The sequence below is a fragment of the Pocillopora verrucosa genome, chromosome 1, assembly GCF_036669915.1.
Source record: "Pocillopora verrucosa isolate sample1 chromosome 1, ASM3666991v2, whole genome shotgun sequence".
NCBI lineage: Eukaryota > Metazoa > Cnidaria > Anthozoa > Scleractinia > Pocilloporidae > Pocillopora > Pocillopora verrucosa.
The window spans coordinates 16,124,536-16,136,895 of record NC_089312.1 but is presented as its reverse complement, the minus strand read 5'-3'; the positions used below and the strand labels follow the sequence as shown (position 1 = coordinate 16,136,895).

Genomic DNA, 12,360 nt, shown 5'->3' with positions numbered 1-12,360 from the left:
GTCACGAGTTGTGTTACGCGCTGTTAGGTTACGCAAAGAACCGTTGTCTTAATACGTTATAAGGAATAGTTTAAAATAGGGTCGATTTACGACGCGAAATATTCCGAAATGTGAACATTTTACACTCCTTGTGCGTCCGTTGCGGTTTCTGGTGATTTCTGCCATGAGACGGCTCGGAAATGTAAAAGGTTTTATAACATACGTGTTTCGCTTTTGAGCTTTTTGCCATGAAAGCGACCCCGGTTGGGCGGGTTACCCCACCTTGAGACGTTTACATGGCGAATTGTCACCCCGGCTGACAGGGTTACCCTACCTGGCAGACCGGGCAACCCGCCTAGGTTTGGAAATACAATTTTCGCATACAGTCTTGTTTCTCACTTTCATCCTAAGAGAAGATTTTGTGGAGTGTTAACATGGGTTGAAGAGGGAAAAAAATAAAGAAAGTTAATATAAGTTAATCGGAGAATTTTTCACACCTACCGCCTATCATGTAAACGTGATCAAGATAAAATAAGAAATTATATGGGCAGGCGGGTTACCCCACATAGGCAGTTTACCTCACCTACCTGGGGTCCCCCATCTCCGTGTAAACAGGCATTTGGAAATACAATTTTCGCATACAGTCTTGGTTCTCACTTTCATCCTAAGAGAAGATTTTGTGAATTGTTAACATGGGTTGAAGAGGGAAAAAAATTAAGAAAGTTAATATAAGTTAATCGGAGAATCTTTTCACAACTTAATTACATTTAAGTTAAATTAGAAATTTCCACTAACCTGCAGGCTGAAATAAACTGTCTCTTGGTTTAGTGGTTCAAGTCAATTAGAAAGGAATCTCGAGCAACGTCCAAAATGGCTCGGTTTACTTTGGCGGGGCAATCGATTCTAAATTTTCGACGAACATTCCTCTTCCTTCTATGTCGGTGTCATTCCGCAGAACTAAGCTTGAAATGCAACATGAGAAAGAGCCCATGACAAAACATTCCTTTGCTTTTGAAGCCCTTTCATTTTTCTCCATGTATTCATATTTATGCATGGCAACTTATCACCCTTAAAACATATTGCATCAAGCGTCTGGAGCTAATGAAAAGCAGCTTTTCAGTTTTTTTGGCCAAAAAAACCTCTCTAGACTATTTATCCCAGAACGGATTAGTTCTCTTGAAATTGAGATTTCAGAACAGGCCAATATCAACATCGATAAGGGAAAAAAGATTTGCCAATAAAAACAATCGAATCTTGGTATGCAATTAGTATTTCCTGTCTATTTTCAGTCGCACTACAAATTCACGGTCTGTGAGGGAACGTTCTCGCGGTGAAATCTGAACTTCTGCGTGGAGCGGGTAATTAACCCTATGAATGCCATTTGATGAGAACACCTTTGCATCTGTGACACGTTGCAATCATTTCCTTGCGAATTAAAGCTTGCACACGCTCGCTTGTTGCAGCAAATTTTCGCTCTAAAATCGTGCAGGACACAAGTTCAAGTCTGAAGCAACCAGTTGCGTTTAGCAAGGTGGGTCACTGCTGTTGTTAAAATTTGGATCTATAAATTGCTTAATTAACTTTTTAAGTTACAGTAGATTAGGTGATCTCTCTTGAGCTTGGTTAGTGCAAATGGATGATTGAATGACCAAATTGTAATAGAGCATAAGGAAAGCACCGTACATTAACAAGTTAAGGGAGAGTGATCTAGTAAACATTTACTCGAATATTTCAACCACAGAGTCAGTTTTTTTTTGTGTCTTTTTGTTGTTGTTTTTTTAATCACTCAGCAACCTCTAGCTGATAGGCTTGTCTCTCCATACATGTTTGAACTGATGCGCAGATATTGCCGAAGCTACATATTGATTTTTTCTGAGAACAAAAAGATCAGAGCCCAAGAAGAGCAAACGAAAAGTAACAATGTTTTACCTTTCCTCGATTTTGTTCACGCACAGTGTGTCTTGTGTTACTCGCTCACTCCGATTTTGGCCTATCCTTGCAGTAACCGATGACGCAATGGAATCAATTTTGTGAGATCACCCCGATAGTTACTTATTTTGTATTCATGCTGAAAGGGTATGATTGAAACCTCGATAAGGAAATTAGTTGTTACGTTTTAAAACGATTGCAACCAATTCTAATTGTTTTTTAAAAGTGTAAACCGTGCGGTGTCAAAAAGATAAAGCTAGAGTGTAATATTAACCGTGAACTTGCCAAAATTTATTTTCAAGATGTTTACCGTAAGAGCCACGTCTTCAATTTAGACTCTCCAAAGAAGGTGTACAATTAACAGCTTTTTGTTCTCTAAGGAATAGTTTGTTAAGACATCTTTCCATTGACCACGTGCTCTGAATAAAGGAGTGACGGCTTAAATATGCAAATAACAGGTACGCGAGAGTATATTGAACAAAAACAGAACGCCGCAATCAGTTCAATATTGCATAGCAAGTGTTGTTTATTACTCTGAAGTCTATTTTTCCAAACAGACGGGATATTTGAGATTATTTGCCTTATTGGCCGACGACAAACGTGAAAACGCATTTTCTAACAAACTGGGTACGTGTGACTGGCGAGTTCCCTGGCAGTCGTCTGACCTTTGCAAGTTCAAGCAAAACAAGGTACCGAGTAAATATCTACACAGCAGTCAAACCGACAATAATTCTGCGATCTCCCCGGAACTTTACGGTACTTATGTCTTATATTAATGTATCTTGATCCGGTATTCTAAACTCTAAGCTCTCGGGATTTGGATGTACTCACACACCCCTGATAACGGTCGGTCGGTTTTTGGGATTTGGTCTCGATCGGTTTGTACCAGTGATCAACCAACCATGAAATCTTGCATCGACCATAATGATGCGATTTGGAATATTATACGAGTAGAATTAGTGGTCAACCCTGTACTTCCTAAGATCTTTTGAATAACAAGCGAAAACTACTTTAAGCGATGATGTTTTTCTTCGCAGCCGTTGTTTAGTATCGTCACGCAACGCGTTTGGGAGGGAATTTGAGTGACAAGACCAAACAACAACGGCTGCGATCACCCGTGACAGTTAAATTTGACTGCATGTCAAGTTTATAAAACCGTAAAATCAGGGTCGGCCAGGGGGGGTAGTGGAATACCAATATACCCGAAAAAAAATCGACAAAATACCCCAAAATACCCCAAATTCCTCCAAATATACCCAAAAATAATCAAAGCTTTGAATACTTTATACCTGAAATTCAAAGAAAGTGATATACTGAATACCCATATTTAAGCTGCAATATACCGTATACCCGATTTAAAACGCCCCTGAATACCGAATACCCAAAAACCCTGGCCGACCCTGTAAAATTGTAGCGAGAGTCGATCTTTTTGACTGGCTTTCGTAAGTAGATGGGATCTTGTTGCGCGTCGCTTGAAATTCCAACCGCACGCAATGCTTATTAAATAGAGAAACGTAACACGATCGTATTTGTCAAAGGTCAAACAAACAAAATTGTGTCGCGCCGATTTATTAAACTGGAAATAGAGTCAAATTTCACTCCTCTGCTCCCTATCGTTTGTACAAAAGAAACGACCGTTTTTTTTTTTCCTAACTCGGTGCATGCACATTTGTTCTTTACGATTAGAAAATGGATATCTTCTCAAGGACTGCCTTGAAGGCACATAACAATAAACGATCCTTGCACAACGTATCGCCTCTAGGCTGGTCCAATGAACTCGCAAGAGGAGCTCAAACCTGGGCAAATAAACTGGCCAAGGAAAGTAGTCTGGAACACGATCAACTAAAGGGGATTGGCGAAAATGTTTTCATGACCTCAAAGGGTTTCGATGCAGCAGCAGAAGAGGCCGTAAAAACCTGGTATTCAGAGGTAAGTGCTTCATAATATTTTAGTTTTGATACACAGTATATACTCATTCGATTGTGCCTAATGACTTTTTTTAATTTTTAAGAGTTAAGGGAGTCACAATAAAGAAGAATTGAACTGAGCGAGACCAAGTATGAGTGTAGCCACAACCCTTGTTTTAGTAGCCTAAGTGTAGCCTTACCCTCCCCCCCTGCAAGGTGAAACCGTTTCACCTTGGCGGGGGTAGGTGGAGGTTGGTAGGCTACACGTGGCTATTATTTTAGTTACGTCACGCAACATCCCCTCTCCCGAAAAAGTGTGGTAGGGAAGAGAGCTCATGCGCAGCTCAGAGCGTCACAAGACTAAACAACGATTGTGATGGACTAGAGGGAGATGTGGAGAGGGGAAGATTGGCGTGAAAAATTTTTTATTTAGATGGTATATCAGCTGGTTCCATCAAGGAGTAGGGCTGAAGAGCTGTGGTACCTCGTATAACTGAGCTACAGTAGTAGGAAGATTGCCTTATGACTTAGTAGTACTGGAATAATACAGTGATGACAATCTACTTTTAGGTCGAGCGATATGATTTTAAAAGAGGCGGACATCAAGCTGGAACAGGTCATTTTACTCAAGTAATATGGAAGGATTCGAAAGAGCTGGGCATGGCAAGGGCTAAAAGTTCTGATGGAAGTGTATACGTGGTGGCAAGATACCGTCCCGCTGGAAATATGTTAAATTCCTTCAATGATAACGTCGTTCCAAAGGTGAGGTGGGCTAAAATTTACCCTCTGAGAGTGATTTGAGATTGTGGTAAAACTGGTAGTGAGAACAGCTTAACTGTAAATTTTGAGTAATAGCGGGAGTTAATTTGATGATAAAAACTGAAGGCAGTCGAGCTCTTTCGCAGTGAAATAGAGAATACCCTTCGCTTACATGTCATAAAGGCCCAAATTTTAAAGTATTGTTTCTTTTTGGTTGTTTTACGCAGGTGTCAACGGAAGAGGAGCATCAAACGCAAGGTAAGTCCATTTTTATACATTTTATGAACTTGATCAATTTATTTTAAGAGTATTTTAAAAATTTCATATCAATTCTTTTCAGTGAAACGTTTTTGTTTTCCACTTTACAGACAAGATATTTCCGCAAGAAATCGTGACCGATGTGCAAGATTCCACTACAACAAAGTGTAAGAGAACTTTGAAAGTATTTCAATTATCTATAGTCAGCTTACCGGTGGGAGGACTAATACACGGAGAAGATCAGTGAAAAACGAGAGTATCCTTAGGAGTGATTATACTGATCGGGTGGAGGGGTTAGAATGCGTGGCTTGGAATCGCTGAGGGTGCTCCAGTCCTAAATAGACGTCACAATACTGAAAAAATGCAGATCTTGTGGGCTGCGTTGGGCTAATTAAGGAGCGCAAACAATTTCAGATTGTTGCCGCATTTTTTGTCTTTTTGGACGAAAAGAATGGGTTTTCGCCGGATGAACATGGGACTGTCATATTAAGGTGACTCCAAATTTGGTTTTCCTTTGCATACTAATTAGAATTTTGTCGAGAATCCCATCCTCCCTCCCCCCCCATTCCTCCACCCGCTTCCTATAATTAAGAATCTGGTGAGCATTTTCCGAGGATATTGTTTCATAGAATGATTCCCTTTACTCTTCATTCTGAACACAATTCTTTAGTTTCAGATTCCTTCATTGATACTGTGTTAAAAGCACACAATGAACTACGACTCCACCACAACGTACCTTGTCTTAAATGGTCATCGGCGTTGTCAAAAGACGCGCAAGCTTGGGCCGAGAAGCTGTCACGAAACGACGAACTGCGTCACGCACGCAAAGAAGAGCGAAATTTCAAGGGTGAGAATATTTGCCGCATGTCTGACCACTATGATGTTGCTGATGCTGTCAGAATTTGGTATTCGGAGGTCAATAGTTACAAATATGACTCACCAGGGTTTAGCCATGATACTGGTCACTTCACCCAGATCGTTTGGCGTGAAACGTCCGAGATCGGAGTTGGAACCTGTAAGAGTCAAGATGGAAGACTAACTTACATTGTAGCTAGGTATCATCCGGCGGGGAACGTGTTAAAAAGGTTCAATGAAAATGTACTACCGTCAAGTAGTTCAAGTATATAATTACTGAATGTACAAGGAGTATCCACCGACAGTTTAAATCGAATAATGTCAAAAAGTCAGACTACCAGGAATTATAATTCCTGGTAGTCTGACTTTTTGACATTATTCGATTTAATTAATTACCGTGTGTGTTAAGAAAATAAACGACGATATATGATAAATGAATGGTTCAATCATTGCGCAATTCATTTCAGTGGCTTTTCTGTGCTGTGAGATTTGATGTAATGGAGCAAAGACAAGTCAACGTGGTTAGCAGCGACCGCGCGCCTTCGTAAGAAGGTTTTGTTCTTAAATCTTCGCCTCGTACAAATTTTGCTAATTTTCGTACAGTTTTTTTTTTTAATTGACTCACTACTGCAATCAGGTGGCTCTGCCGCTTCATCGACCTCCCCGAAAAACCGCTAGGTAGGCAGGCTACCACCCAAGCTCTCGATGTCCTTGGGAATCCTGTGCTTCCCGCGTTTTTCGCGCAAACTGAGAAACTGGGTACTAGTGGAATCGAATTGAACATGGCGACGACCTTGAAGTGTACGTGGAAGGATGTTGAACTCCGTTGTTGGGATTCGTTGTCTCAGGGAATTGATAATGTTTGTGCCTGTTAAGCAAAACATATGTCATATCTTATATTAATGGCCTTTCTGGACACGAATCGCAAAAATGGCTGCCTAGCTTCGCGCTGGGAACAAATCCCTCTCGCACTGTTTCCAATTTAGCCAGGCGACAGCGTCACAATATATGATACAAAGATGCTATTAGAGGTGAGCTAAGTTACACCAAAAAACATATGTATACACGTTGCTTACATTAATTTTTTTAGATTCAAACAATTCTTACCAGGAGTAATCAAACATTAGTAAAGTGCGTTCGATCTTTGTTGTATAAGTCATTTCGAGATTTTACGCAGTTCAAATGTATTTGCTGCATAAATTGCATTTCGAGACTGGGGCCGTATTATGTCGCTTTTGGGCAGATTTATGTAGAGGGATCCTCTAGAGTGGTTTGTAAGTATATTTTAGCAATGGTTCTACACAAAAGTTTATGCATGGTTTGATGCAGATTAACCATAAACCTAACTAAGCTTCAGCATTAGCAGTATTACATAGAAAATAATACATGGGCGCGCGTAGATATGGAATTTCTTTTCGAGTGTTCAACTCAATAGCTCACAAATGAATACAGCAAATGAAAGAAATGTTGAGTTGAAAAGAAGAGGAGAAATTTCATATCTGCAAGAAACCATGTATTATTTTGTTTATCATATAAACACAATAGCCCTTTACTGACAAGAAAAGTCAACTCTATTGGTGAATAAAAGGATCTTCTTTGAATAAAATCAGTGTTGGCACTGAGGTTTGAGGTAAAAAAAATGTGTTGAATCAGTACAAAAAACAAACAATGGGCACTCTGTTCATGCACTGTTACCTTCATCATCATGCGTTTGTCTATCTCCGAATCCATCATTGCCATTTGCGCACCAGTCAGCCCAGTGAATACAAATCCAGTGTACAGTTCTCTATTAGTCTGACGTGTGCTTGTCAACTCTCCCATGCACAAGAGAGCTGTTTCCCATATTCTGTTTGATGTGGCTACAGCGATGAAGACCTTATTACCCAGTACAAAACAGCCTGCCAGGAGGGAAGACTCTGCAAAGATCCAACAGAACCTCAGAAAAATCCTCGAGCTTATAGACAGTCTAATTGCCGTTCTTTGTAGCACTGGGGAGACAGTCACCAGAACCTTCCCACATCATTCTAAGCACAGCCCGGCAGTGATGGAAGTATATAAACCCTCTCCGGAAACAGATAAAGCTGTTGGTGTAACACCATTCACAGTAAATCCCTTTGGTGTTCATGAAACCCTGACACTCTGGTCTAAGGCAATGTTGGCAAAGAACTTTGGCTGTTCAACTGGTATGGCATATGTTTGAGCTATCTGAGCTCCAAGGCTGCAATGTATGTGGAGTAGCAAACAAGAAGCCATTGGATCCCAAAGAAATAAATAAGAGTAATGAGCTTTTTTTCCAGTGTTTTCTGACACCCCCATCTGAACGTGGGCTACTTTGGCATGACTGTCAATAGGCCCTAGACACTTATCTGCGTTCACATATACTTGATCAGTGTAATATTTAGACAAGTCCATGATCTTTTTTTTACCTTGACAGCTTTAACCTAAACATACAATAAAGACATAACATTAAAGAACAAATAATCAAAGAGAAACAGTGACCTGGAGACAAGGTCTTTAACAAGTCACTCATTCAATAACTGGGTCGATTTGCACATTTAAGTTTTCTGTGACACAAAAATCTCGTGCAAAGCTGAAGACACTTAAACACTTAATGAACTATAGAAAACAATTAATTAACAATTAAATATTTCAAATAGAAAATACAATGCATACTGCTTCCTTATCACTGTCATAGCATTTATCTAGACCTTAGAACTTCATCACACTTGTAACACTATACCTGTATTGATACTCAATCAAATACATCAAATTAAAATGTTCCAATCAATGAGATTACAGAGCTTGACAATATTCTTTAAAATCTAAAGTGAACTTTTGGTATAGTGAAAAACCCAATTCAGGGTAGTTTAAAACCTTTACCCTTTAACTCCCAGATCAAATTTGTAATCCTCCTTACCGTCAACCATACAATTCATATAATGTTAGTTCTGAGAATTTAGTATTGGATCAACTTATTATCCCCAAATTGATGTTTTTCTCATCACTTATCTGGTTGATATTGTATTGATATTGTAAGGAGAAATTCTGTCCTGGTCACTCATGGGAATTAAAGGGTTAAATGTGTATTCATTTGATCATTTTCTAAAAGCTTATACATTGACATTACAAACTAAATCTAAAAAACAACTTTCTTCTCTAGGTCTTGTCAACTACAGCTATTTAAGAAGGTGAATCACATCATTTCAGTGACAAATTATCTCGTATATTTCATGGAACTCACAGCATACCAAAGTCTTAGTTGACTACATGTTGGAGGTGATTGTAAAAGAGTAAGTTTCAATTCATGTAGTTACAATTAAATTTAATCACAACTACATTTAGACAAAAAAAGTAACTACCATAAACAAAAATTTACATTTGACACACTATAGAGCAGTAATCATACACCTTTGTGAAATTTTTATGCCCGCTTTAAATATCATTTACTCCTTTTGGTGCACTCCTTCTGTTAATGACTTCTTTTCCCACAGTTTGCCGCATCAAAAAGTTTCCACAATGTCTGATAAAAATGGTGCTGAAGATGAATAAACAGGCAAGATTCTGCTTCATTATCTTCTCAGTATACTCTTCTATGCCATTATATACTGAGCTTCTTACATGTATATCCATATAACTGATAGCTTGATCTTTTGTCTTCTTTATACTTTAGCCAGCATGAAACTGCTCAAAAGTTTGGAATGAAATAATACTCAAAAAGAAAAAAAATTGATCAACGATGATATAGGAAGAAAGAGTACAGGTTAACTGAATGATTAAATGACAAATTGTCCAATTGTGCTGCAAAATAAATTTTGAAAGAATTGTTAATTCACTTTTTTTTTACTGCTTTCAGGGGAGAAAAATACATAGCCAACTTCATAGGCAAAAATCAGTACTTGGCACTTCAAATTAATGCAATAAAAATTTTGGCCTGTGGAAATTTATTTTAGTGTTATCCAAAACTAACCTGCATGCAATACCTTTAGGTCACAACTACAGGATAAGGCCAAACCCTCCCCAAAGTGTTTTTAATGCTTCAAGTCATACTGTGCAAAAACTGCTAGTTTTTATTAAGTTTATTTTGATGAAGTTATACCACTTTATTAAACTGTTGTCCCCTCATCAAAACACTTGAATCAGTGGGTGGCAATTCGCTTAATCCCTCTGGTACATAGGCAATTGGAACAGGGTTATCCAATTATCTGTTTAAAGTGATTCCTCAGTTTTGCATCGTGCATTCTGTAGTAGGCATAAAAAAATCACATAATCAGGGAAATGAGTGTGCACACATTCTGAGAACAGGGTATTGTTTTCAATTCAGGGACCAGGTAAAGAGGTGCAATGGTCTTTAGCTCTTGAACAAGCTTGGTGACCTACACTGGAAAGCTAAAAAATAATTATTCTTTGAAGGGAAAAAAGATAAGGCTAAGAGCATGTATGAAACGTGTTACTTGAGGATTGTCAGTTATGACCTTGAAAGAAACAACTTGAGGAATGTTTTGAGTTGATGCCATTTAATAATTAGTAACAATGTAATTTGCTTGGTTTGATGACTTATTGGCTTTTGGTTGCATCAAGAAAATTTTGGAAGTTAAATTTGGTCTTCATCTGTTTAATCAGAAAGCCTTGTTCACTTCTAAAAAATTAACCTTATTTCTGTTTTTTCTTTTTCCTGTGTTACATGAAATGCCAGTGGAAAATGTATTTTGTTATGTTTCAGAATGATTAACAAGTGTGTTTTGTGTGTATGTATATAGGGAATTTATGCATGAATGCTCTGGTAATGATTAAGCTGCAGGAAGTCTTGTGGGATGCATTTTGCTATTTTGAGATATTGCAAGTTATTCAGCACCATTCAAAGGCATCTCTTACACCCACTTTTTTTCTTTCTGCATATGAACTTTGATGTGAACTGTAGGAGTATTTATCTTCTCAGTGTTATATTGTAACCATTAAATGCTCACCAACTTCAATAAATGAGATGCTTGCATCTGGAACTGTTTGTTCTGTTTACTTAAGATTTACTACAAAGTATTTAATATTCGTTTCAGGGTGATTAGAGCATAACATTTTTTACCAAACATTGCATTTCACAATTTCATGCTTTTTTATTCTAATTTTTTTCTGCTTTTGTCCCTCACATTTTGCTTGTCTAAGACTGTAGTTCAGGCAGTAAAAAGCTCATAATTTTTTCAATTTTTTTTAGTCAGAGATTGTTCTTAAAATTTTTACCATGTCTTATACTGGCTGTGGTCCCTCAATATTTTCACATCTTTGAGATTTCTAGCAAGGAAACTAAGTGTGTGTTCCATGAACAAACACACGAATTCCATATCCTACTGTGATACCCAGTTGTTACAATCAGGATTTATGATGGTAATGTAAACTGAGTGGAGTGCAATTTGATCTGGAATCAAATGTGCGATTTGAAATCACAGCTATGATTTCTCACCAAAATTGCACAATATGAAGTTCAGAACCACTTTACTATATCCATTTTGAAATTGCTCAGATTCAGGAGTTTTAAGTCTGTACAAATGTTTTGTTAATCCATAAGTGGGCTAGTTGGTAGGAAGTTGCAAAAGTTGTTTTTCATTTTCTTGCAAATTGATTGGTTTTTTTAAACAATCAATTAGTTGTTTTTTAGTAAACTTAGCCTCTCTTTTGACTGGGAAAAAGATGCAACTCAAAACAAGAAATGGTGCCATTTGTGAGGATATTGTACCAATGAGAGCTGTTCAGATTACAAGGATCACCAGTGATTTCAAAACGGATGTAGTATGGAGAAATAATAATATAAAAAAATACATGCTTTTTAACCTCTGAAGTCTGAAAGATAAAAACAGGGAATATTCTTGACTTGGAAACTTAGTTAATGTTGAACCTTATTCCTTGCCTGTCCTTGGTAAATATTCACATATTAAAATATGCAAATCAGTAATTAAAATATTGTGCTAACTTCCATCTCATCTCCAACTTCATGCTTATTTCTCAACTTACTGAAAAGTGGTAGCTTCACAATTGATTGATCACTGACAATTTCAGTAGCTTGTCTAGGTGAAATCTTTCCATTAGCATAAAGGAAATTTTTATAGTACTGAGACTGCTTTAGTCAGAGAATGTAATTATGTCATTTCAGATATTGATAGGAATAAGACAGCTATTGTAAACACTGGCAGATAAGCTGCATTCAAAGATGTATGGCACCTCAAGTTTGGGCACCTCAAATTTTAAAAAAGAAGTTTTGAAAGAAATCAAATAAAAGCTCAAGAGTAGTCTTGAGAAAATTGCTGTATATTGGTTGTGCTATCAAAGTTAGACCTGCGGAAACTCACTAACATTGAAAAGGGAGAATCCTTAGCTATAACTTTAGCTGTAATAGTACGGACATCATATCTACTGATTTGACTTATAGTTGATTGTTTAAAGAATTGCCTTTCATTTAAACAACTGTAACTCGTTTTGCTTCAGCGCAGTAGAAAAAACTGCATTGTGTGCTTTGTTACCAAAGAGTTTAGGTGCAATTTTTATGTACTTACACTGGCTCCTTGTGGAGTAGCAAACTATTATCAAAGTTTATTGCTTATGCACAAGGGATTAAATTATCTTGTGCTTGCATATATTTGTCATCTATTGGTCCCTCCCATGCTCTCTAAAAGAAGTATCTTTTAGA

At 37.7% G+C, this 12,360-nt stretch overlaps 1 protein-coding gene and 1 long non-coding RNA gene across 6 annotated transcripts; both read left to right on the top strand.

Moving 5' to 3' along the window:
• The first annotated feature begins 1,309 nt into the window (after positions 1–1,309).
• Positions 1,310–6,021, top strand: LOC131789334 (uncharacterized). Of its 4 annotated transcripts, none has more exons than XM_066171699.1 (7): positions 1,310–1,510; positions 2,466–2,597; positions 3,595–3,837; positions 4,386–4,577; positions 4,802–4,832; positions 4,943–4,999; positions 5,503–6,021. In XM_066171699.1, exons 3-7 carry the CDS (start codon positions 3,598–3,600, stop codon positions 5,958–5,960), a joined length of 978 nt encoding a protein of 325 aa, XP_066027796.1. In that variant the 5' UTR covers positions 1,310–1,510; positions 2,466–2,597; positions 3,595–3,597; the 3' UTR covers positions 5,961–6,021. The 4 variants fall into 4 exon arrangements, with proteins under 4 accessions (XP_066027796.1, XP_066027787.1, XP_066027780.1 ...); XM_066171690.1 differs by having other exon boundaries at positions 2,466–2,664; XM_066171683.1 differs by lacking the exon at positions 1,310–1,510 and having other exon boundaries at positions 2,301–2,664.
• Positions 6,022–6,122: 101 nt separating this feature from the next.
• LOC131789327 (uncharacterized) lies at positions 6,123–10,684 on the top strand. Of its 2 annotated transcripts, XR_010718234.1 has the most exons (3): positions 6,123–6,718; positions 8,848–8,977; positions 9,179–10,684. It is a non-coding gene; the product is annotated as an uncharacterized lncRNA (long non-coding RNA). The 2 variants fall into 2 exon arrangements; XR_010718233.1 differs by having other exon boundaries at positions 8,848–10,684.
• Positions 10,685–12,360: the final 1,676 nt, after the last annotated feature.